This window comes from Prionailurus bengalensis, chromosome A2 (assembly GCF_016509475.1).
Source record: "Prionailurus bengalensis isolate Pbe53 chromosome A2, Fcat_Pben_1.1_paternal_pri, whole genome shotgun sequence".
NCBI lineage: Eukaryota > Metazoa > Chordata > Mammalia > Carnivora > Felidae > Prionailurus > Prionailurus bengalensis.
In genome coordinates, this window is record NC_057348.1 from 36,134,845 (window position 1) to 36,161,469 (window position 26,625).

The following is a 26,625-nucleotide window of genomic DNA, read 5'->3' on the forward strand; positions in this document are numbered from 1 at the left end:
TCTCACCTGGGAATTCTCTTTCCTCCTTACCCCATCATCCCTGCTGACATCTACCAGTAAGAATTCTCCAGGTGTGGACGCAGACTACGAGAAGTTAAGGAAACTCCATCAACTTAGCCAGGTATTCTCACAGAGTCAAAGGACAAAAGGGAATGTGATTCATATTTAAAGGTGGGCCCAGCCAGAAGGCTGGTATGGATCAGAGATCTAGGGCTGCAGGTAGGGTGTGTGGATTAAGGGAGATGGGGTGGCTGAGCCCTGTTTCTCTCTTGTTTTTATTTTTTTTTAAAGTTTGTTTATTTTTGAGAGAGACAGAGACAGTGTGAGTGGAGGAGGGGTGGAGAGAGAGAATCCCAAGCAGGCTCCATGCTGCCACCGCAGAGCCTGATGTAAAGCTGGAACTCATGAAACTGTGAGATCGTAACCTGAGCTGAAACCAAGAGTCAGACACTTAACTGACAGAGCCACCCAGGCACGCAGAGCTCTGTTTTTCTGTTGAAATAGCAGCACTTAGGTAAAAAAACATACCTCAATGGATGTGACTTAAACTACCATGTCTTGGGAAGTCTGAACTCAATTTCAAGCAAATCTTGAGAATTCCTAATAGCTAGTTTTTACTGAGGGTCAGTCATCCTGCTAAATGTATTTCCTTCATTTTATGGAGAAGAAAAGGCTGAGGCTCAAAGTCACACTGGGCAAACAGCACTGCAACAGAGGCATTCGACCACTGGAGCCCCCTCATGAACCCTTGTTGTATTCATACCCCTCCCTCACACCAGTGAGCTGTAGTAGAAACAATTAGAGGTATACAGGCAGTAACAACAGTAGATAATACAGCAAGCTCATGCATTAAAAACTCTTCTCCTGTCAGGCAACAGCACTATGGCAGGATTAGGGCACAGGACCATTTCATTATCAGCTGAAATGGCCAGACACTGTGTTTACTCTACACGAAACCACCATTCCTTATTCTGGCCCAATACTGTGCTACTATCAGATTAGAGTCCCATTAAAACCAATAATCCCTAAATGAGGCACAATTGTGATCTAGAAAAACCATACGTTAGAAGGTGCCAACACTGAGAAAGGAATATAGCTCTATGGGTTACTTATTTTGGCAGAAACTGCCAATGAACTTGAGTAGACAGAGACAGTCGGGTGAAGTTGCAGAAAGCTGTATGCTCTTGAGTCACAAACATTATAGAAATCTCACCTTAAAACTGGGTGGAGCTTTGTTATTTGCAAAGCCCCTTTCTATACCGTTGCTCTTTTGATTGTCCCAACAACCTTCAGCAGCAGGAAGAAGAGGCAGATGGTTCCGGAAATAAAAACAAGAGCCTTCCACAAAGCAAGTAAAATGAGAGAGGAGGTATGAGAACCTAGGCTTCTTCCTCTTGATCTGCAAGTCTTTCGACTGTACCACAATTTACAATAATAGTTTAGGTTACCATAGGCTACACAGAGTTTGACCAGATTAAGTGTGCTGACCAGTCCTTGATTATTTTCTGAATACCTCAGGTTGGTCCCAAGTGGATATAAAGATAAATAAGAGATGGTTCCCAACCCTCAATTTGAAAATTCCATCTGCAGGACTGCAAAAGTTATATAAATGTTGACAGAGCTTAGTTATATTTACACAGAGTTACAGCTGAATTTAAAATACTTTTTTTTATCTTTAAAACAGTTTTCTTAGGCAGATTCTCTGCCACTCAGCAGTGGCAACCTGACAGGTGTCAGGGCTTCATGGAGGATTCCAAAGAGGCCCAGACAGATGACAAGTGATCTGTGGAAGTGAAGACACTTGGCGCTTTGAGACAGGGAGTGGCCCACCAGAAAGCCAGGAGGAGGTCCATGTGGCTGCAGTGAGGGGTCAGCAGAAAAGCAAAGGACAGTCAGCTGAGCAAGGTGGTCTGAGAAGCAACCTTCAGGGGCTCTTAATGTCAATTCCAGATTAGACTTGATTTCCCAAGCAGAAGGGAAAGTTTCTAGTAAGGTGGTTCTACAACCAAGGGAAAACTGTGTGCCCAGGAGAGCTAGTCTGGCAGGTGATAAACCATTGGGGACAAAAAGGAGTCTGAAAGAGACCAAGTGAGGCATAAGTTGAGAAATCTGGGCATAAATTCCCTACAGAGGAAATAATTTGATTCTTTCTATCTCAACTTCACAGCAGAGAAATACAAGCCCTTATTGGCCTCATGGGGTCCCAAGATAATTCTGATGCCAAATCTAGAAAAGGAGCTTGAGGGGATTTAAAAAAATGCCAATTCTTAACTATAGAAAAGAGTAAAATAGTTTCAGAATACTTTAAAAATGTAAATTTATTGAAATAAAATAACAAAGCATGGAAGATCGAGCTCTTGTGAAATTATTTACCAGTTTTCTTTCATTTAACTGGAAAATGTGATTTTTCTGAAGACAGATTCACAGTAGGTTCCTTAAAATAGACTTTAAATTTCAGGATAGGTTGCTATTTGCTTGAAAAAAAATCATTTTCATATCTTAGTGAATACGTGGGACCCTACAAATGTGTTAAAGACTTACTTAACAAATACTCTTTCAGAAAGGAAACCTTCACGAGAAGCACCACAGTAGCCACAAGAAAAGTTTCCAGTTCCTTAATGGGTTAAAGACTGACTAAAGAACTCACAGCTAAAGTGAGGACCATTTAAGGGTTTCACCCACCAGTGAATAAGGTGATTAAAAAGTCCAGAAGTCCGGGCATCTGGGTGTCTCAGTGGGTTGAGCATCCAACTTCAGCTCAGGTCATGATCTCACAGCTCATGGCTTCAAGCCCCCTGTCCGGCTATGTGCTGACAGCTCAGAGCCTGGAGCCCACCTGGGATTCTGTGGCTCCCTCTGCCCCTCCCCCTGCTGGTGCTCTCTCTCTCTCAAAAATAAACAAACATTAAAAAAAATCTTTAGAAAAAAGCCCAGAAGGTCAAGCTCTGAGTGCGTACTGAGCTCAGCTTTGGGTGGAAACAAAGGACCCAGGAGCAGGATTTTGTTAAAATAACTCTTGAGAACATCTGCCCACTTAACTGAGCCTTGTCTCCATAGGAAAATAAGTTTGTAGGAGGTATCTATTTTATCCTGTTATAAAATTTCATAATGAGAAAGTGTCTTGTCACTTCTATTTTTAAAATAAAATTCTTTAGAAAGCCCCATGCCTTCCTGACTTATGAAAATACAAAACATCCCTATCTTCAAGCTGCCAACCTGTAATGAATTTCTAGTTTTATGCAGAAAGAAGACAAAAAAAACCCAAACCAAAACAAAACAAAAAACTCTGAAGCTCTGCTTTCATGGTAGTGACTAGTGTTTTCTGTAATGCTGTTTTCTAGGTGAAAATATAATGGGACCAATTAGCTATTTCGTTCCTGGTACATTTCCTGTCCTCTCTGTTGCATAAAGTAGATTGAGATTTTTTTCTATTCCTTGTCCCAATTAAATTTTACTCCATGACATAAAACACAATATGTATTCATATAGCTATTTACATAAACCCACCTTTGAATAAGACTACCAACAAACAGGCTCACTTCTCAGGAGGTGGTCTTCCATTTTTTGTCTTAGTTCAGTTGTATTTACGCCCAGTTAAGCTTTTCTAAAGAAAAGGGCACTTTGACGCTGAAACTACAGACAGAAAGGTGAAGAACACATCTTCCTAGAATACAGATGTCTTAAAAATAGAAACGATCACAAAAATATGCTCTGAGTGTCTAATATACTTAGCTACTTTGTTCTTAACATTGTCATTTCAAGATGCTCTTGGCGAATTAACCTTAAAGAAAGGTTTATTAACTTTAAGCCGTTGGTTAACTTTAAAGGTAGGCAGGTGGGAAGACCTGCCAATTTAGATTTGTTATTTCAAGAAAAGAAGCCATTCCAACCTGACCCAGGTAACATGCAAAAAGGCAGTGCTAAGAACACGATTTTTTGTTCAAGAACCTTTCACTTGTTCACACACTTCACATATAACAAGGTACTGTTTTTTCCGCAAAGTACACAGAGTACTGACTGAAGCTGTGGATAAATATGTACAGAACGATCTTTTGGGATCTAGGTTTGTCTTCTAAACTACGTGCAAGCTCACACAGTACAACCATGTACAGCAGGGACCTGCCTCTAAGGCAGAGTTACTTGATCGTAGCCCTTTAGAGGCCCCATAATTCTCGATTGTATGGGGTATACGTGCAAATGATAACGCTGTCACCAGCATCCCTGGCCTCAACCCACGAGATGCCAGTAGCACGCTCTCCCCCAGTATAGAACCCAAAGTATTTCCAGACATCATCAAATATCCCTAGGATGGCCAAAATTACCCCTGGTTAAGAAACATTGATCAAGGTGGGGTGCCTGGGTGGGTCGGTTAAAGGTCTGACTCTTTCTCACCATTGGTTGAGTGTGAGCCCTGCAAGGGTCTCTGCACTGACAGTGCAGAGCCTGCTTGGGATTCGGTCTCTCCCCTTCTCTGCCCCTCCCCCACTTGCACGCACTCTCTCTCTCTCAAAAATAAAGGGGCGCCTGGGTGGTTCAGTCAGCTAAGCATCCAATTTCAGCTCAGGTCATCATGCTGCGGTCCACCGTCCACGGGTTCAAGCCCCAGTCCAGTTCTGTGCAGACAGCTCGGAGTCTGAAGCCTGCTTCGGATTGTGTCTCCCTCTCTCTGCCCACCCACCCAACTTGCACGGTTTCTCTCTCTTGCAAAATAATAAACATGAAAAAAAAAATTTTAACTCTGGTTACGGAGATGTACTCAGCCCATGATGAGAAGCTGAGCTGGTTCATGAGACTTCATTAAAGCTTTGGCTGGTGAAAATAATCCCAATACATGGTAAATACAATGCCACCTCTACTCCTTATCTTCCCTCCTGCCTCCACTGTGGCCAATCCCCCAAGACGAAAATCTGCATCATCTCTCTCTGAATCTGTTTCTCTGGCTCACTCTCACTGCTCTCTCTCCCACACACAAATCCTGGCTACTCCAGGGCTCACCCTGAAACCTATGCTGACAACCTATCTGACCCGTCAAATTCAGAGATCACATCGTTCCTTTTCCTGAATTTTAGGGTATTTGAGATCAACCTTGCTCCTTGAATACAAATTCCCCAAAGGCAGGAATTAAATCCTAAAATTTGCATTGACGGCAGGTCTCTAATAGCAAAGGCTCTGCCTGCATCTCCAGCCTCAACTATGACCACCTCAGAGCCCAAACGAGCTGCTTCTAGTTCCCATGGTCACCCTGCTCATCCTGACATGCTTTACCCTGCTACACCACTTAGTTCCCCTCCTGCCTGGTGAAATCGGACCCAGTGCTTCTCACTGGATGTCATCCCTGACCCCACATCTGCTTACTCTTCAAGTACCTTATTTCCTAGAGTTTGTCTCTCTTTCCCCATAAACTGAGCTCCTTGAAAGCAGGGCCAGGGTCCCATTAACATGCTATCCCCCAGCACCTAGGACATGCCAGGTACAATGTGCTAAGTTAAAATATAATGAACCAATGTATGCAGCGTGCACATCCTTCCAACCTCCCCCAGTGCTTCTGTAAAGTACACCTTGTTGTCATTCACCCTACCGCCACTGGGAAAAACTCAGAAACCCACTTTGTCTTTCAGGTGGCATCATGGAACACAGCCAGTCACAAAACCTTGTGAAATCACATCTTGAAGACAGACTCTGTAACTTATCACACAGTCCATAAAGCCACGCAAGATGTCTACAATATGAACAGGAATTCTAGGCCTTAACTAAGTAATCTGTGACATCTCAGAAAACAAACTGGGGCATCAGAAGAAGAAAAAAAATAGCTGCCTCCCATTTCTCAGCTTTTATTAGTCTTTTTTGAACCCAATGTTTAGAAAGCATTCACTCTGACAAAATAAATGATGCTTCACCATAGTACACATTTATCCCGTTTTATCATAAAGCATTCAGCATTATCTCTGTAGAGTGGTATTTTGATAAAAGTGAAGAATACAGTTCCCGTCATTAAACAGCTTCGTATATTTGGCAGTTGAAGATTCAAATGGAAACATGCTCACCAACCACATAGTTTTTTGCTGTAGGAACCAAGTAACCTTGGCTATAATCAAGTAATTTCCCACCCCTCTGCCCAAATCCCCAATGTGTGGGACAGACACATTTCAACAATACAGGATTTTATAAGTTAATTATAACTAAGAAAAAAAAGAACTTATTGGAGGAAAAACAACAGCTAATTTTTCTCCCTTCTTAACTAATAAAAGCTATGATTTTATGGAAAAGCAATGGAAACACAAGGTAAGTATCTGTGCTCTAGATTAACAGAAATGCGTAAGGAGATTCCACTTTCTATGTCAACATTAATTAATGCCCTGCTCCAATGTCTTCTCGCTTTTGTTTTAATTTAAATGTAAATTCAAGTGAATTTTATATTTTAGATCCTCTCCACATTCTTATTGACAAATATGAAAAGAGGAACGGATCAGCAGAGACTAGGTCTTCCACAAACCAACTAGCAGCATGATCCTGCATAATTATTGTGGGATAAAGATTATTATGGGATAAAGCTAAAAAGCCCTAATGGAAGCATTCAAATAATGAATAGAAGATCAGGGGGATATGAAAACAGACACATATTCTAACTAGAGCCTAAACTACGACTTCCAACATCTCCTCTGTGACTTTGATACAATAAACATTTATTGAACACTGACTGTTTGCCAGGCTAGGCTAGGTGCAGGGGACACAAATATTAACACACAATCATAATCCTATCCTTCAGAATTTGGTTATTCTCTGGATACAAATGTTGTATTCATGAGCTACATATGTACATACAGCTAATCCTGCAATGTTCAATAGAGAAGCTTCTAGTTACAAGTTCCAATTTAAATTTAAATCCATACCAGTAACATCTCAAATGCTCAATAGCCACATGTGGTTAGTGGTTACCAATGTTAGTGGACATACGTGCATCAACACATCTAGCTGAGATATATAGAAAGAATATATACATCATCACAGAATGTTCTACTGAACCAACTCTGCTCAGATACCAAATAATTGATCTCTATTACTTACTCATCGTATGACACTAAGGAAATCATTTAGTTAGCATATGAGTCTCTTTGTCTTGACACAGACACAACTAAAATGTCCTGCAGTAGATGAACAGCTAAACAAATTATTACCCAGCCATTCAATGAAATGCTAATCAAGCGAGTAAAAAAAAAAAGAAAAACGGCAAAACAAAACAAAAAACAGGTCAATAGGTACCAGCACACAAAGATCTCATCAACATAATAATGATAACAGGTTGGATTAAGAAGTACATGGGGCGCCTGGGTGGTGCAGTCGGTTGAGCGTCCGACTTCAGCCAGGTCACGATCTCGCGGTCCGTGGGTTCGAGCCCCGCGTCGGGCTCTGGGCTGATGGCTCAGAGCCTGGAGCCTGTTTCCGATTCTGTGTCTCCCTCTCTCTCTCTGCCCCTCCCCTGTTCATGCTCTGTCTCTCTCTGTCCCAAAAATAAATAAACATTGAAAAAAAAAATTAAAAAAAAAAAAAAAAAAAAAGAAGTACACAATATTGGTGGAGGGACCAAGATGGCAGAACAGCATGGAAGGGTTTTTTTTGTTTTTGGGTTTGTTTTTTTTGCATCTCTCATCCATGAAATACAGCCAGATCAACACTAAACCACCTTGCACACCTAGAAAACTGATTTGAAGATTAACACAATATGCACAACCTGAACCACAGAACTCAGCAGGTATAAGGCACAACAAGGTGAACTGGGGGAGAGAGAAGCGACAGAGGGCAGGGAGCTGCTTCTGCTTGCAGAGAGAGGACAGAGAGGGGTGGGGAGAGTACAGGAAAAGCATCTGGAGAGAAAGTGGAAAGTGGAAAAGTGGAAACAGCCACAGGGACTGAACAAAAAAGGGAGAAAGGAGAGGGTTTAAATTCTATTACGACTCTATAAACAAGGGGAGCACAGAGTCTGAAACTCTGTAGCTCTATACCTAGCAGGACTCTGGTGGGAAGGGCAAATCCCCAGGGGCAGAGAGTGAGGTCTGAGGGGTCCTTGGGCCACAGAGGGAAAGGTGGTTCCCCTGCTGGGAGGACATTTGGTAGAGGCTGTGTAGCTACTCCACAGGCAAAGGTCCCAGCAGACCCCGAAGAACAACCACATTCGCTGGTGCTGGAACAAGGACATTAAGGGTGAAGCCTGGTGCCAGATGTGTGTTGTGATTTTCCATAATCCCTGAAACACTGCTACACTATTGCGTGAATTTTTTCTGGGGTGGGCTGGCACCCAGCCACAGTCTCTGGGCATTGGCAGCAGCACGTCGTGTAGTGTGACTGGCACCTGGCTGTTGCTCAGTGAGACCCTCCCCCAGAAGGTCTGAGTGGGTCAAACTGCAGTTTCTCAGAAGTGAAGGGTTGGGAAACAAAGCTGCATCTGAGATAAAACTCAGGAGGTAGGTACCGCCTGGCAGCCTAACAGCTTGGTCATGGACAACGTAAAAGTGGGGAGTGGATGGAAGCAGAGACAAAGGATGGGTGTGCGATTGCTGATCAGGCAGAACAGAGTTCTGATACCAGAGACTGGATAGCTGGGTGACACCCTTTTCACCCCTCCTGCACATGCGCATACACTCCTACAAGCACCACAAAACACCCCATGAGCTAAGCAGCGCCATCTAGTGGAGAATGGAGCCATTACACTAAGCCCTGGCCAACTGGGCCATCCTCACTCTTCAGGAACACCACAAATCGCTCTGCCTGCTTAATTTATGGACTATAAAGTGCTTCATAGTTTGACTTCTAGGGGAAACCTGTGTAATTACAATCGTATTTCAGTCTATACACTGATCCATCTATTCAATTTTTTTTCTTTTTCTTCAATACAGAGAAATAAAATATTTTTATTTTGTATTTTTATTAAAAATATTTTTAATTTTTTCCACTATATATTTTATTTTTGTAAATTTTTCAAATTATATTTTACTTCCATCATTTCATTTTATTCTATTTCACTGTATTCGTTTTTTTTCAAATTTTAAACGTTTTCCTTTTTTTTTTTCCTTTCTTATCTTTCTGTTTTTTCTCTAACCTGTTAAGCTCCTTTCAACACCCACACCAAAACACACCTAGGATCTAGCATCATTTATTTGATCTGTGTGTGTTGTTTTTAATTTTTAAATTTCAATTTTTTTACCTTATTAATTCCGTTTCTTCTTTCAAAATGACAAAACAAAGGAATTCACCACAAAAGAAACAGCAGGAAGAAAGGACAGACTGGGACTTAACACAGATACAAGCAATATGTCTGAACCAGAATTCTGAATCACGATATTAAGACTACTAACTAGGTTTGAAAATATATTAGAATCCCTTTCTGTGGAGATAAAAGAAGTAAAAGCTAGTCCAGATGAATTAATAAAAGCTATAACTGAGCTGCAATCTCAAAGGGATGCCATGGCGGCAAGAATGGATGAGGCAGAGCAGCAAATCAGCGATACAGAGGACAAACTTATGGAGAATAATGAAGCACAAAAAAAAGAGGGAAAGTAGCAAAAGAGACGATTTAAGAATTAGGGAAACCAATGACTCATTAAAAAGGAACAACATCAGAATCATAGGGGTCCCAGAAGATGAAGACAGAGAAAAAGGGGTAGAAGGGTGTTGTGACCAAATCACAGCAGAAAACTTTCCTAACCTGGGGAAAGACACAGACATCAAAACCCAGGAAGCACAGAGGGCTCCCATTAGATTCAACAAAAACTGACCATCAACAAGACATATCATAGTTAAATTCACAAAATACTCAGGCAAGGAAAGAATCATGAAAGCAGCAAGGGAAAAAAGTCCTTAACTCACAAGGGAAGATAGATCAGGTTTGAAGCAGACCTATCCACAAAAACTTGGCAGGAGTGGCAGGATACATTTAATGCCAGAAAGGAGTGGCAGGATATATTTAATGTGCTGTATCAGGAAAATATGCAGCCAAGAATGTTTTATCCCACAAGACTGTCATTCAAAGTAGAAGGTGAGATTAAAAGTTCCCCAGACAAAAATTAAAGGAGTTCGTGACTACTAAACCAGCCCTGAAAGAAATTTAAGGGGGACTCTCTGAGGAAAGAAAAGACGGGAGGAAAAAAAAAAAAGACCAAAAGCAACAAAAACTAGAAAGAAACTCCAGCTCTGCAGGCAACATAATGGCAATAAATTCATATCTTTCAGTACTATCAATGTCAATGGACTAAACACTCCAATCAAAAGACATATGGTAACAAAATGGATGAGAACACAAGATCTATCCATATGCTGTTTACAAGAGACCCACGTGGGACCTAAAGACACCTTCAGATTGCAAGTAAGGGGATGGAGAACCATCTACCATGCTAATAGTTGACAAAAGAAAGCTGGAGTAGCCATACTTATATCAGACAATCTAGATTTTAAAATAAAGGCTGTAACAATAGATGAAGAAGGGCATTATATCATAATTAAGTGGTCTGTCCATCAAGAAGATGTAACAATTGTAAAAATTTATGCCTCCAACGTGAGAGCATCCAAATATATAAATCAATTAATCATGAACATAAAGAAACTCATTGGCAATAATACCATAATAGTAGGGGACTTCAACACCCCACTTACAACACTGGACAGATCATCTAAACAGAAAATCAACAAGGAAACAATGGACTTGAATGACACACTGGACCAGATGGACTTAACAGATATATTCAGAATACTTCATCCTAAAGCAGCAGGATATACATTCTTCATCAGTGCGCATGGAACGCTCTCCAGAATAGATCACACTGAGACACACATCAGCCCTCAACAAGTACAAAAAGATCAAGATTATCCCATGCATATTTTCAGACCACAATGCTATGAAACTCGAAATCAACCACAAGAAAAAATATGGAAATATAACAAATACTTGGAGACTAAAGACCATCCTACTGAAGAATGAATGGGCTAACCATGAAGTTAAAGAGGAAATTAAAAAGTACATGGAAGGCAATGAAAATGATAACACCACAGCCCAAAACCTCTGGGATGCAGCAAAGGTGGTAATAAAAGGAAAAAATATAGCCATCCAGGCCTTCCTGAAGAACAAAGAAATGTCTCAGATACACAACCTAATCTTACATCTTAAAGAGTTGGGAAATAAACAGCAAATAAAACCCCAAACCAGCAGAAGACAGGAAATAATAAAGATTAGAGCAAAAATCAAAGCTAACAACCCCCCCCAAAAAAAAACAGAACAGATCATTGAAACCAGAAGCCAATTCTTTGAAAGAATTAACAAAATTGATAAACCACTAGCCAGTTTGATCAAAAAGAAAGAGGAAAGGAACCAAATAAATAAAATCAAGAATGAAAGAGGAGAAATCACAACCAACACAGCAGAAATACAAATAACAATAAGAGAATATTATCAGCAATTATATGCCAGTAAAATAGGCAATCTGGAAGAAATGGACAAATTTCTAGAAACATATAAACTACCAAAAATGAAACAGGAAGAAATAGAAAATTTGAACAAACCCATAACCAGTAAAGAAATTGAATCAGCAATTCAATCAGCCCTGAACAAACAACAAGAGTTCAGGGCCAAGATGCCTTTCCAGGGGAATTCTACCAAACATTTAAAGAAGATGTTAAGAAGCTCTTTGAAGCTGTTCTGAAAAAATAGAAATGGAAGGAAAACATCCAAACTTTTTCTATGAAGCCAGCATTACCTTGATTCCAAGACCATACAAAGACCCCACTAAAAAAGGAGAACTATATACCAACATCCCTGATGAACATGGATGCAAAAATGCTCAACAAGATATTAGCCAATTGGATCCAACAATACATTAAAAAATTATTCACCATGACCAAGTGGGATTTTTATCTGGGATGCAAGGCTGGTTCAATACCTGCAAAACAATGTGATTCATCATATCAATAAAAGAAAGGACAAGAACCACATTATCCTCTCAATCGATACAAAGAAAGCATTTGACAAAATACAGCATCCTTTCTTGATAAAAACCCTCAAGAAAGGAGGGATAGAAGAATCATACCTCGAGATCATAAAAACCATCTACAAAAGATCCAATGCTAATATTATCCTCAATGGGGAAAAGCTGAGAGCTTTCCCCTCCAAGGTCAGGAACAAGACAGGGATGTCCACTCTCGCCACTGTTATTCAACATAGTACTGGAAATCTTAGCGTCAGCAATCAGACAACACAAAGAAATAAAAGGCATCCAAATTGGCCAAGAGGAGGTCAAACTTTCACTCTCCTCAGATGACATGATGTTCTGTATGGAAAACCCAAAATATTCCACCAAAAAAACTGCTAGAATTGATTCATGAATTCAGCAAAGTCACAGGATATAAAATCAATGCACAGAAATCAGATGCATTTCTATATACCAATAATGAAGCAACAAAAGAGAAATCAAGGAATCAATCCCGTTTACAATTGCACAAAAACCCATAAAATGCCTAGGAATAAACCTAATCAAAGAGGTGAAAAATCTATACACTGAAAACTATAGAAAACTTATGAAAGAAATTGAAGAAGACAGAAGAAAGCAGAAAAATATTCAGTGCTCCTGAATAGGAAGAACAAATATTGTTAAAATGTCAATACTACCCAAAGCAATCTACATATTCAACGCAATACTATCAAAATACCACCAGCATTCTTCACAGAGCTAGAAACACAATCCTAAAATTTGTATGGAACCAGAAAAGACCCCAAATAGCCAAAGCAATCCTGAAAAAGAAAACCAAAGCTGGAGGCATGACAATCCCAGACTTCAAACTGTATTACAAAGCTGTAATCATCAAGACCATGAAGACAGTATGGTACTGGCACAATAAAAGACACTCAGATCAGTTGAACACAAAAGAGAACCCAGAAAGGGACCCACAAATGCATAGCCAACTAATCTGACAAAGTAGGAAAGAATATCCAATGGAATAAAGACAGTCTCTTCAGCAAGTGGTGCTGGGAAAACTGGACAGCGACATGCAGAAGAATGAACCTGGACCACTTTCTTACACCATAGACAAGAATAAACTCAAAATCAATGAAAGACCTAAATATAAGACAGGAAGCCATCACAATCCTCGAGGAGAAAGCAGGGAAAAACCTCTTTGACCTTGACTGCAGCAACTTCTTACTCAACACGTCTCTGGAGGCAAGGGAAACAAAAGCAAAAATGAACTATTGGGACCTCATCAAAATAAAGCTTCTGCACAGCGAAGGAAATAATCGGCAAAACTAAAAGGCAACCGACGGAATGGGACAAGATATTTTCAAATGACATTATCAGATAAAGGGTTAGTATCCAAAATGTATAAAGAACTTATCAAACTCAACACCCAAAAAACAAATCATCCAGTGAAGAAATGGGCAAAAGACATGAATAGACACTTCTCCAAAGAAGACATCCAGATGGCCAACCAACACATGAAAAAATGCTCAACATCACTCACTAAGGAAATAGAAATCAAAACCACAATGAGATACCACTTCACACCGTCAGAGTGGCTAACATTAACAACTCAGGCAACGACAGATGTTGGCGAGGATGCAGAGAAAGAGGATCTCTTTTGCATTGTTGGTGGCAATGCAAGCTGGTGCAGCCCCTCTGGAAAAAACTATGGAACTTACTCAAAAAATTAAAAAATAGAACTACCCTCCAACCCAGCAATTGGAGTACTAGGTATTTATCCAAGGGATACGGGTATGATATTTCAAAGGTATTTATCCAAGGGATACGGGTATGATATTCCAATATTTATAGCAGCACTATCAACAATAGCCAAAGCATGGAAAGAGCCCAATGTCCATCGATGGATGAATGGATAAAGAAGATGTGGTGTGTGTGTGTGTGTGTGTGTCACACACACACACACACACACACACAAACATTGGAGTATTACTCAGCAATCAAAAAGAATGAAATCTTGCTGTTTGCAGCTATGTGGATGCAACTAGAGGGTATTATGCTAAGCAAAATTAGTCATAGAAACACAAGTATCATAGAACTTCACTCATACGAGGACTTTAAGATAAAAAAGAGATGAACCTAAAGGAAGGGAAGCAAAAATAATACAAAAACAGGGAGAGGGACAAAACATATGAGACTCTTAAATATGGAGAACAAACAGAGGGTTGCTGGAGGGGTTGTGGGAGCGGGATGGGCTAAATGGGTAAGGGGCATTAAGGAATCTACTCCTGAAATCACTGTTGCACTATATGCTAACTTGGATGTAAATTTAAACACACACACACACACACACACAATATGATACCATTTGGGTAAAACATGCATTCATACTGCAATATACCACTTTTTCTGGAGAACTATCTCAAATACACAAATAGGCCAAAAAAAAAAAATGTATTGACCAAACAGATAAATGCAGTTATTCTTACAGTGGTGGCCAACAGGGATTTAGCCCAAATAATAAATGTATATAAAGAGTAAAATAAGCTACTGCAGAATAAGGTATTAATATTTTCTTTAGTAAGGGAAAGATTAAATATGATTGCCACCCTAACTGTATTTTCCAGATCCTGATGCTGTGAGAGAAATGTAGAAGACTTCTTATATCTAAAGATTCTATGCTGGATAGAATAGAGTTTATGCTATAATTCAAAATTCTTGAAGTTTAAAACCCACACAGTAAACAAACACATTCATTTGAAAACAATCTATGATTACTGAAAATGATTATGTTCTCCATTGTGCCCAAATCATTCATGCACCAGCCAATGCGAGGGTGGGTAGAAAGAAGAAAGAGAGCTCCCATCTTCAAGCAACCTAGAGACTAATGGAACGCACACATTCAGATCTGAAAACATAACAGGATACATGTCATGAACTGGATATACAGGGAGACACAAGAGCATACAGGAGATATGGAAGGAAAGGAGGAATTAAGTAGACAGAATGTGTGTTGTGGGGAAGAAGGCAATGATCCAGGCCAAGGATACAGGTACAAGTGCAGGATAAAAGGGAACATAAAGTAAGGCACCTAGGGGCACAGTTGGTTAAGCATCCAACTTTGGTTCAGTTCATGATCTTAGAGTTTGTGAGTTTGAGCCCTATATCACGCTCTCAGCTGTCAGCACAGAGCCCACTTCGGATCCTCTGTCCTCCTCTCCCTGTCCCTTCCCCACCCACCCCCTCAAAAATAAAAAGGGAACATAAAGGACCCCACTTGGATGTGGGTAGTATAGTTGAAAGAGAGGAGGGAGACAGAGCCAGACTACGCCAGGCTTCAAAAGCCAGGGTAAAGAATTTGGATTTTATTTTAAAGATACTGGGAGGTCATGAAAATGTGGTTTTAAACACAGGACTGACATGGTAAGTTCTGTTTTTGCAGAAGGATCTTCTGACTGCAGGGCGGAAAATGGGAGATAGGAGTAGTAAGCTTGTCAAAATGTAATCTGGGCTCCTACACTGTGGAGGTGACAGCGGCACAGAGAATTGGAGACAAAACAGGTATGGTTTGGATTCAATTGATGGAGAAAATAAATATGTTCAGCTGTCCCGGCTGGAGAGAAGAACTTTGCAAATTTCTTTTAAGTGTCTCTTGTTTTAATGTTAACCATCTTCTTTTATAGATTACAATCCTTTATCTGTATCCCCAAATCCAAAAAGCTCTGAAAATGGACAGGAGTTCTGTACAATGGCAACAAAACCTGATTTGAATTAACAGGAGGTTGGTCATCTTGCCCTATCCTGTTCCGAAAGAATATTCTATATACTGCACTGTAGAAATACCAGCATCTGTGAATATGGGGTACAACTGGAAAAGACAGTAGGTTCGTTAGGTAGCAGATGCTGTATGTACTATGCTGCCTTTAAAAAATCTGAATTCAGCAACACATTTGGCCCCAGGGTTTCTATGAAGAATTGCAGATGGTAAGTTGGCCATATTCACTTTCCAGATTTAACGGTCGCTGAGATCATGCTGATACCCAACTCTAGTGACCATACAGACCATAAATTTGTACCCGTGTTTGGTAGGGGAGGTGGGATATGGGAAAGTCAATTATTATTCTTGATTGTGTGATTCTGGAGTAAAGAATGCATATGTGCATTTTAATGGCTGACCTTTAGACACGCATCAAGTAAGAGTAGAAGCATTCACTTTCAGGGAGTTTTCTTGCCACTATAGATCAAGTGCTACAAGGCTTAACCTCATGTATCCATTCCCCTGGGGAATGATACTTGTTTCTAACAAGCTGTCTGCTAGAAGCGGCCAGAGGCATCAAAAGGAATCAATCCCAGGCCTCTATCAACATTCATTCATTTTTTAAAAATATTCATTGGCACAGCACTCTGCTAGGGGATTTGGAGACAACAAATAAATGACATGTGATTCCAAACTTTTCTCAAGGAAGTTGTTCCAAAGAAGATGTTTCATAAATGTTTGTTAAAATAGTAAACTAGATATAAAGAGAATATAAGTCTGTAACATTAAATATGAGTTGAGAAAATCAGGGTGCTAATCGCTTTGGAATTGAGAGTTTGAGATCAGGGAGAAAATTGTGTCTAGGGAAGCAACTGATTTTTTTTTTAATTTTTTTTTTTAATGTTTATTTACTTTTGAGAGAAAGAGAGAGAGACAGGCATAAGCAGGGGAGGGACAGAGATGGAGACGCAGAATCCGAAGCAGGCTCCAGGCTCTGAGCTGTCAGCACAGAGCCTGACGCGGGGCTCAAACTCACAACTGAGATCGTGACCTGAGCTGAAGTCAGACGGTCAACCGACTGAACCACCCAGGTGCCCCAGGAAGCAACTGCTTTAATGCACACGATTTGGATAGACAGTTGGAAAAAAAAAAAAAAAAATCAAAGCCTATCTCCCTGATTGTCCAGTAACAGAATTCCCCACTAGTACCTCTTGGGAAATATCATTAATTAACTTCCCTTATCCACCAAGCAATTTGTGGAGTTACAATTATGTTCATTTCCAGAGCAGCACTAACCTAGAATCATCAGCCTCATATTCCTTGAGTTGCAAGGGCTGTAAAGCAAGGAGGTTCTTGGTAGTTTTAGGCACTTTTTGCAGGAATGGAGAAAATGGACCAGAAAGGTCTTACCTTCAACGCAAGAAGGCTGAGCCCGAGTTGTGCCAGCAACCTGTCCTGGGAAGCAGGAACACTTCACTGTTTGTGATCGCTCTTCTATGCGGTTCTTATTACAGCACCTGTGCACAGCGACCACCTCACAGGTCCCTTGCTTGATTTGGTGGTGACCTGATGGATAAAGGGGGAGACAAACAAACCCGGCCCTGTGAGGAAAAAATGAAGCTACCACATAGACGAATGATGCCATGACTACATTTTCTAACTTCCTGTTCTATGCTTAGGAATCTTTATAACTTTTCCCTTTCATATAATTTCAAATATATATAAAGGTGGTATGAATAACGTAAAAAAAAAAAAAAAAACTCCTATGAACCTGTGGTAGTCAGAAATTCAGCCCCCAGGACCTTCAACTCCTAGTATCACAGCCACAGCTAAATTATGCTATTTACATGGCAAAAGAGATTTTGCAGATATAATTTAAATCACTAGCTGGTTAGCGGCACCTGGGTGGTGCAGTCTGTTAAGCGTCTAACTCTTGAACTTGGCTCAGATCATGATCCCGGTCAGTGAGTTCAAGCCTCCCATTGGGCTCTGCACCGATGGCTCAGAACCTGCTTGGGATTCTGTCTCTCCCTCTCTCTGCTCTTCTCCCACTTGTACATGCACGCTCTCTCCCCTCTCCCCCTCAAAAATAAACATTTAAAAATTTAAAAAAAAAACTTTTTTAACATTGATTTATTTCTGAGAGACAGAGCACGAGCATGAGCATGAGCAGGAGAGGGGCAGAGAGAGAGGGAGACACAAAATCCAAAGCAGGCTCCAGGCTCTGAGCTGTCAGCACAGAGCCCAATGTGGAGCTCAAACTCACCAGTGGTGAGATCATGACCTGAGCCAAAGTCAGACACTTACCAGACTGAGCCACCCAGGCGCCCCTAAATTTTTTTTTTAAATCACTAACTGGTTGATCTTAAGAGAAGGAAATTATCCTGGATTGTCCAGATAGGGCTGATGTGATCACGTGAGCCCATGAAAGCAGACAAATGAAGCAGAAGGGGAAGTCAGGTTGAAAACAGAAACACTCAAAGCACCATTGCTGCCTTAAAGATGGAGGGGTCAAAAGGCAAGGAAATGGTGACTTCAGTCCTACAACCACAAGGAACTGAGTTCGGACAACAAACTGAATACATGTGGAAGCAGATTCTTCCTCAGAGCCTCCATAAGTAAAACAGTCCTGCTGATACTTTGATTTTAACCCAGAGGTCAGACTCTGAGCAGAGGAACCAGCTAGTGTGCCAAACTTCTGTCCTACAGAAATAAGCCCCTAAACTTGTGGTCACTGGTCACAGCAGCAATAGCAGAATATAAGACCTTATATGTAGGTTCACCATTGTTAACATGCAACGCTATTTGCCTTGTCATTGCCTCTCTTTCATGTATCTTTCTGAACCATTTGAGAGTCAGTTGCAGACACGATACCCCTTTACCCTTAAATAACACCTGAGAGTGTGTTTTCTAAGAACAAAGACATTCTCTTACATAATTATCAAAATCAGGACATTTGACGCTGATACAATGCTACTACATAATGCTATTATATAATCTACAGGTTTTCCAGGTGTCCTAATAATGTCCTTTATAGCCATTATTCTCCCTGTTCAGGATCCAACCCAGGGACCTATGATGTATTTCGTTCTCACATTTCTTTAGCCTTCTTTAATCAGCTAATACTCTTCAGCCTTTATCTTCCCTAACCTTGACATTTTTAAAGAATACATGCCAGTTATTTTGTAGACTGTCCCGCAATGGTTCCTATGGCCCTGGTCAAGTCTTCAAAGATTCCAACCCCACCCGACAGCTAACTGCAATCAGACAACCCTGAAGCAAGACCACCCAGCAAAGTCACACCCACATTTCTGATGATGAGAGAAGAGACTGTATGAAATAATATTTGTGGGTTGTTTTATGCTTCTAGGGTTTAGGCTAATTTGTTACAGAGCAATAGATAACTAATACACTAATTCTGGCTATACCAGGATTGGAGAGACTTACCTCTGCTCTGATAAAAACAATGTAAACAAGATTGTGGAGGCAATGTGTAGAAATTATTAATAAAAGACAACCTTTTCAAGCCCCCTTGAGCACTCTCAATTTTCACACGTACTATTTACATATAAATTGTTCCGTGAATTACAAGCAATCTCATCTACTCATTAAAACAGGTTTCCCCAAAGATTGTCAGGGGCTAATGCTCTGCTTGCTTTCTGTTGTTTGGTACATGGCCTTCAAATCACAAAACTAGTTTAAAAATCTGAATTAGGCAATGTTTTTAATCGATAAAGTTAGCCCTTCCACAAAACAACCTCTATATTATTCTGACAAGTTTCTCACCCTTCCTCTGCATACTGTGCTAACTGTCGGTGGAAGCAAACTTCGAAATTACTGGCAAGAACAAATACTAAGGCAAAGTTTCATTTGTAAAACACATAAAAGCAGAACCAGTTCCCAGAGAATCAAACCACCATCATGAGAGAGAGTTTTCAATCTACTACAGAAGAAAACATCAAGTGATTACAACTATAAACCTAATTAAATGTATACAACAAGAATGCGGATTTCCCATAGGTAGTTACAAAGTGTAAAAATTAAGTAAAAATAAATCGTAATTACAATGTGAGGAAAGTAGCATGGGAATTTAGTGCTGAGTAAGCAGAAAAGTAAGGACTTCGAAGAGTTCATGAGGAGATCCTGTCTCTGGTTTCCAATTGCAAGCAAACACAGTCAGGTCAAACATTCCCTGAATGGCTAGCCATGTAGTTGGGGGGGCCAAGGTAAATTTATCCTCAGTCCTCCAACAGTGTCTTCCCCTCCCTGTTGGCCAGTGTTGCCATTTGCTCAGCTGCCACCACAAAGTACCACAGGCTGGGGGGCTTAAGTAACAGATCAAGATGCTGGCCAATTCAGTTCCTGGTGACAGCTTTCTTCCTGGCTTCCGGCAACCAGCTGCCTTCTCACTACGCGCTCATGCGGCAAAGACAGTGCTCGGCTGTCTCTTCCTTTTTTTTTTTCCTTCCCATAAAAACACCAACTCTCCCTTATGACCTCACTTAACCTTTATTACCTCCTGATAGACTCTGTCTCCAAATATAGTCACGTTTGGGCATTAGCGCTTCGACATATGAATTGGGTGGGGGTGGGGGGGACACAAATATTCCATCTATATAACAGCCATCATGCATTAATTAGATTTTTTAAAGTTTATGTATTTATTTTAAGAGAGAGAGAGAGAGAGTGAGAGTGAGCATGAGCAGGGGAAGGGAAGAGAGACAATCCCGAGCAGGCTCCGCTCTGTCAGTGCAGAGTCCCATGCAGGGCTCGATCTCACAAACCGTGAGAGCATGATCTGAGCCAATATCAAGAGTCAGAGGCTTAACTGACTGAGCCACCCAGACGCCCCACAGTAATTAGATTTTAAATGACCCTAGAGAGCCATGAAGATAGCATTTAACCTCCTTAAGAAAATAAAGGAAATGTGTTTTAGCAACTTAAAATAGTTGAGAAGTGATTTGGACATTTACTAATATAGTTGCTTAGAATTTTGCTGCTAGTTAGATAACCATCCACAAATACAAACAGATTTTTTTTTCCTTTTCACAAACTTGAGTCTGAATAATCAGCTTGCTGGTCTAGGATTTTATTCACTTATACAGACCACTGACTATTGTACTTCATTGATTTTTAAGATACATATTTTTCTCATCTTTAACATTTCAGGAGCTATCACAACTGATAGCATCTTATCACTGTAATTGGCAATGCTTTTCTTTCTTAGAAATACATAAAACAGCAGTCTGTCTCACAATTGATGGTCTTAGATTTGATAAAATAGGGTAGTTTGCAGGCACTGTTTTAAATTCTTTAGAAATACTTTCCTATGTAATCTTACAAAAATGCTATGATGTGGGTACTATTTTCATTCCTTTTGCACGTTTAACAAAATGTACAAACATTAATTTGCCCAAGGTCACACAACTAGAAATTGAAAAATAGAGAGACGTAAACCCAGGCAGTGTCTGGACTGTCAAAGTGTGCAGGGGAAAGGTAGGAGCTGTAGTTAACTACTATTCCACTAAGTGGCGCCAAAACGGCATCTCCACCTCAGCCAATCACAAGAAATGGCTCAGTCTCCCACTGAAAACATCTTTCCTCCATGAGGACAGTGTCTGTGGGACTCTATATAGTCACTAGGTCTAGTCGTCTGTGTACTGATAACACTGGACTGTGGTCTTGGAGTAAGAATAGCCCTCATTTCTTTATAACCTACAGTTTCTGGCGGAGGCGATAAGTCTTCAGAAACGAGTTCTTAAAAGTGCTTAAGGAACGAGAGCAGAAGACAGGAATCCATTGTGAGCTGGATGCACAAAAACCACAGATTGTACTTGCTTGAGCAGTTCATCTTGTATTAGCCAGGGCTCTAAGAAACTGGCTCACATGCTTACGGAAGCTGAAAATTCCTAAGATCTTTAGGGTAAAGGCACTAAGATGGAGATTCCCGGGAGCCAAAAGTTCAGTTCAAGTCTGAGCCCAAGGGCTTGATGAGACCCAAGAGAACCCATGTTGGCATTCCAGCTCAACAAATGGAAGGCTCAAAACTCAGCAAGAGCTGATGTTTCAGCTTGCAATGGCAGGAAAAGATTAATGTCCCAATCCATAGTCAGGAACAATTCCCTTTTACTCAGGGGAAAATCAGCCTTTTTGTTCTACTTAGGCCTTCAACTGGATAAGGCCCACCCACATTAAGGAGGGAAATCTTTACTCAATCTATCAATTTGAAAGCAAAACTCCTCCAAAACACCCTCAAAAAACACACAAAATAAAGTGTGACCAAGTACCTGGGCACCCCATGGCCCAGTCAAGTAGTTATATAAAATTAGCCACCATAAACATCACACAACTATGTAGTGTAGTCCTGTTACTTGGGGGGGAAAATGAAAGCTTTTAAAACAGACAAGAAATTTTCATGGTAAACTCACTTTTCTAGAAAAGTACAGGAGGGATGCCTTGCACAATAAGATTGGTACCAACGAGTGGCCACTACCAATAAATTCACTTAAAGATACACCTCCCTCTTCAGCAACAGGAAACATTTTGGTTGGGGATCCATCTTGAAAACTAAAGTAAATATGTATACATAAGAGAGGTTGCAGCTGAAACTTTCCATATGGGATTTACCTTACTGTTTCAAGGTATGAACTGGGACAGGTAAGACTAAGTTATCCAGGAGTAGAGCTGTTCTCTGAAGAAAAACTGGCTGAAGAAAAAACAAAACTCTATTGTCTTGATGCTGTCTCTTAATCCCTGTGAGCTGCTAGGCCATTTCCCTGCCAGTTTTGTCTGGGTAGGTAGAAGGGAAGATATTTATTTCTATTTATTTAACCAACACCTGGATACAATATGCTACAGACTAGACACTGTTCTCAGTGCTCTTGAAGACATATCTTCTAAATGTGGAAACTTGAGGGGCGCCTGGGTGGCGCGGTCGGTTAAGCGTCCGACTTCAGCCAGGTCACGATCTCGCGGTCCGTGAATTCGAGCCCCGCGTCGGGCTCTGGGCTGATGGCTCAGAGCCTGGAGCCTGTTTCTGATTCTGTGTCTCCCTCTCTCTCTGCCCCTCCCCCGTTCATGCTCTGTCTCTCTCTGTCCCAAAAATAAATAAACGTTGAAAAAAAAATTTTTTTTTTTAAATAAATAAATAAATGTGGAAACTTGACATTGTTCCTTGATGCCTTTCCACACTTCTGACCTTGCAACCAGGTGGGGTGGCATACTTTCTTTTTGGGGGGAAAATAAAAGGTGACTTAAGATATTAGCAAGACCATAAAATCTAAGATACGCAATTCTTCATTCACCTGAAGTTAATGTGGACATCATCCCAAGTATTATGATCATTCTTAAAACATTAATTTACTACTACGCAATTGCTATAGAAGATGGATTAAACTTATGTGGAGAGTAAACTGTTTAAATGCTTATCTTTTTTTCCTTATTAAGTATGCTTTTTAGAGACGTTGCGAACAACAAAGGAAATGTTCATTTGTCTCAATGCAGTGACGGCCCTTCCGCTGTTCAGGAGAGAAACTACAAAATTTCATTTGCAACAGAAGTTCTTTCGCTGAAACTATTTGAAAGCCAATAGAGACACAGGAGGCATCAGATGAGAGTGATGTGCTTCCTGCTATTATTTCCCTTGGATCCTTTTCCTTTTGTTCAAATCCCTTTTCCCCCTTCCTTCTCCTGCCTAGCACAAGAACATACACCCTTAAAAGGAAGCCTCACACTCCAGTGATCTTCTTAGAAGGCATTTATTTGAGTGTGGTTTTCTCTGTGGCATTCTCATCCTTTCTCTCCACGAAAGCACGACAGAGGAAAGAGGATGCTGAAAAGAAGAATTCATGAAAAGAAAGCAGACAACGAGGCAGTGGCTAGTCACCGCCTTTGGAAAACATGCTTAGTATTTCTGATTGTGGCTCTCCTACATTTCTCAACTTTCTCCCCCATGCCTGCCCCAGCTTGGCTTTCAGTCACAAAGGGATATGTCATAGTACCGATGTAAAACAATGGTAGCCATGGGACTAGCTGGGCAAGTTTGGTAACTTACTTGTGGAGACAAGTATCTTCTGAGCTCACACTAGGCATCAGGCCCCCTGCTGGCAATGACGACAGAACAATAAAGAAGCCACATGGCCTGTGGTTTTAACAAGTAGAGAGACTTGAAGAAAATATCTCACAAGACTCCCAAGGAGGAAATGGCCTTCTCTTTAGCTTCTGGTAATGACAGAGGGAGCCATGGCCTCGCAGTCAGAATCGCTGAGCTAGGATGCTACCTTGCGGACTTGGGTAATTCCAAGGAGGCTCTCACTCTCATTTGCTCAGACACAAGGAATTTATTATCTACATCACATGATGGTTATAAATCTTAAACTGCTTAATGAACATAGTGAACTACTTGAAAAACCATGGATGTTGAATAAATGACTTGTTTTTGTTGACACATTTATTCAATAAATATTTGTTGAGCATTTACTCCGTGCTGGCACATGCAAACAATGCTGAACAAAACAGGCCCCCAAATATCCTCTTCCTCAAGGACTTTTCATATTTTAGTAATGAAAGAAACACAAAGCAGGAAAGATACAATTTAAAATGGGGAGGGCCTCAGAAACTAACATTTGAGCGAGAAATTAAAGCAGTAAGAGAGTAAGTCCTGAAGATATCAGAGGGAAAGAGGCCCTTAAAGCTAGAGGTATGTGAAAGAAGGAAAAATTAATAGTAGATGCCAGAGAAATAATGGAGGGTGAATGGGCACATTATAGAGGGCCTCATGGGTCACTGGGGGCTTGGGCTTTTACTTACAATGGGGTGGGAAGTCGCTGGAAATTATGAACTTAGAATGACCTGATCGGACATATATTTTTTAAAGATCTACTATGAGCAGAAGAGTAAGGATGAAAGCAGAGACATAGCACCTGCCCATAGTAATCCAAGGAGAGGTGATAATAGCTTGGACCATCATAGCAGTGGAAATGATAAGAAAATGTCAGGTTCTGGATTTATTTCGAAAGTAGAAGGGACAGGATTTGTTGATGGCTTAAATTTAAGATGTGAGAGGAAGAGAGGAGTCAATGCTGACTCCAAAATTATAGACCTGAACAATAAGAATAGTGGGCTGTCCCTTAAATAAATGAGTGAAAAAATAGGAGCTTGGTTATTAAGTTTTAAATGCCAATTAGATATTGAACTGACGAAGGTCAAATAGGCAGTAAGACATTTGAGTCTGGAATTCAAGAGAGAAGTCTGGTTTTCAGATGCACAGTTACTTACCACTGGAATATAGGATAGTATTTAAAGTCATGGCACACTGGATAAAATCTCCAAAAGAGTAATTGTAGCCAGAGGGAAAAAAAAATTATTTATGCGTTGAGTTTGGAAGAAGAGAAAAAATAGCCAGTGGCCTTAAAAGAACCAAAAGTGAATGCATAAGGTCAAAGAGGTGGGTTCAAGATGGTTACAGAGCAAGATCTTGAACTCACCTCCTCTCACAGACACAACAAATCTACAACTACGTATGGAATAATTCCCTCTAAAAGGGACCTGAAAAATCACTTCAGAGAACGTCCACAACAAAGGATAAAAGGACAGCATTGAGACAGGAAGAGGCAGAGACATGAACTCACCAGGAAAAAAATCATCCCAGCCTCAGTGCCTCACAACCAGAAGACATTACAACGGTACAGAACCTTTCCTTGAGAAGCAAGGGATTCGATCTCATCAGACACCAACCCTGCACAGGATAGACAAGCCCCCAAATACCAGGCTTTGAAAACTGATGAGGATTATGTTCAGGAGAACTATCAAACTGTGGGGACTGGAGACACTGTGTAAAGGGGCTCATGTGCACAATCACTTGACCTAGAAACCAGCTCAATAATACCAATCTGAAAAGCACATACACCCTAGACCACAGAGATCCACTTACCAATTGTACAGTGTCTGTTACAAAGGCAGCAGACAGCAGAGACTCTCCACAGAAAATAAGACACTGGTGGGAGCCATTTTTGTGATCTCAGTCTACCTTATTAATACTGGCACCAAATGGGTGTCATTTCAGAATTCTTCCCCCTAACTTGCTAGCACCAGTGGATGGTACCACTGAAAGCTCTGCCCACAAATGCACAGAAGCAGTTGCTGATGAACCCCAACCCTGGACCAGGGGCCAGACCCACCCACCTAACATAGGAGGACCAAAATATTACAGCAAATATTAACAGGCATAAAGGGAAAAAAATAGGCAGTAATACAATAATAGTTGAGAATGTGAACACCTCACTTACATCAATGCACAGATCATCCAGACAAAAAATTAGGAGGGAAACATTAGCCTTAAATGACACATCAGAACAGATGGACTTAGCAGATATATACAGAATCATCCATAGAAAAGCAGCAGAATACACATTCTACTCAAGTGCCCATGGAACATTCTCCAAGATATACTCCATTTTAGGCCACAGACTAAGTCTCAATAATTCAAGAAAACCGAAATAATATCAAGCATCTTATTTAACCACAATGGTATAAAACTAGAAATTAAATACAAAAAGAAAACTGGAAAAAACACCAAAACATGGAGATTAAACAACATGCTGCTGAAAACTCAGTGGGTCTTTGGACAAAAAATAAATTAAAAAAATACCTAGAGACAACTGAAAACAAAAATATGATCAAACAAAATCTACAGGATGCAGCAAAAGTGGTTTCTAAGAGGGAAGTTCATAGCAATGCAGGCCTACCTTAAGAAATAAGAAAAATATCAAATAAAAAATCTCCCTTTACATGTAAAGGACCTAGACAAAAAAAGAATAGGTAAAGCCCCAAATTAGTAGAGGGATGGAAATAATAAAGATCAAAGTGAAGAGAAATGAAATTGAGACTAAAAAGATAAATTATACTTAAAAAAAT

General features: G+C 40.4%; 1 protein-coding gene across 1 annotated transcript in view; it reads right to left on the reverse strand.

The window, feature by feature from the left end:
* Positions 1–26,625, reverse strand: part of TAFA4 (TAFA chemokine like family member 4) — a 178,080-nt gene that overhangs the window by 9,865 nt on the left and 141,590 nt on the right. Inside the window, exon 4 of the mRNA XM_043587900.1 lies at positions 17,122–17,277. Within this exon, the coding sequence (XP_043443835.1) occupies positions 17,122–17,277 (156 nt within the window). The remainder of the gene's footprint in view (positions 1–17,121; positions 17,278–26,625) is intronic.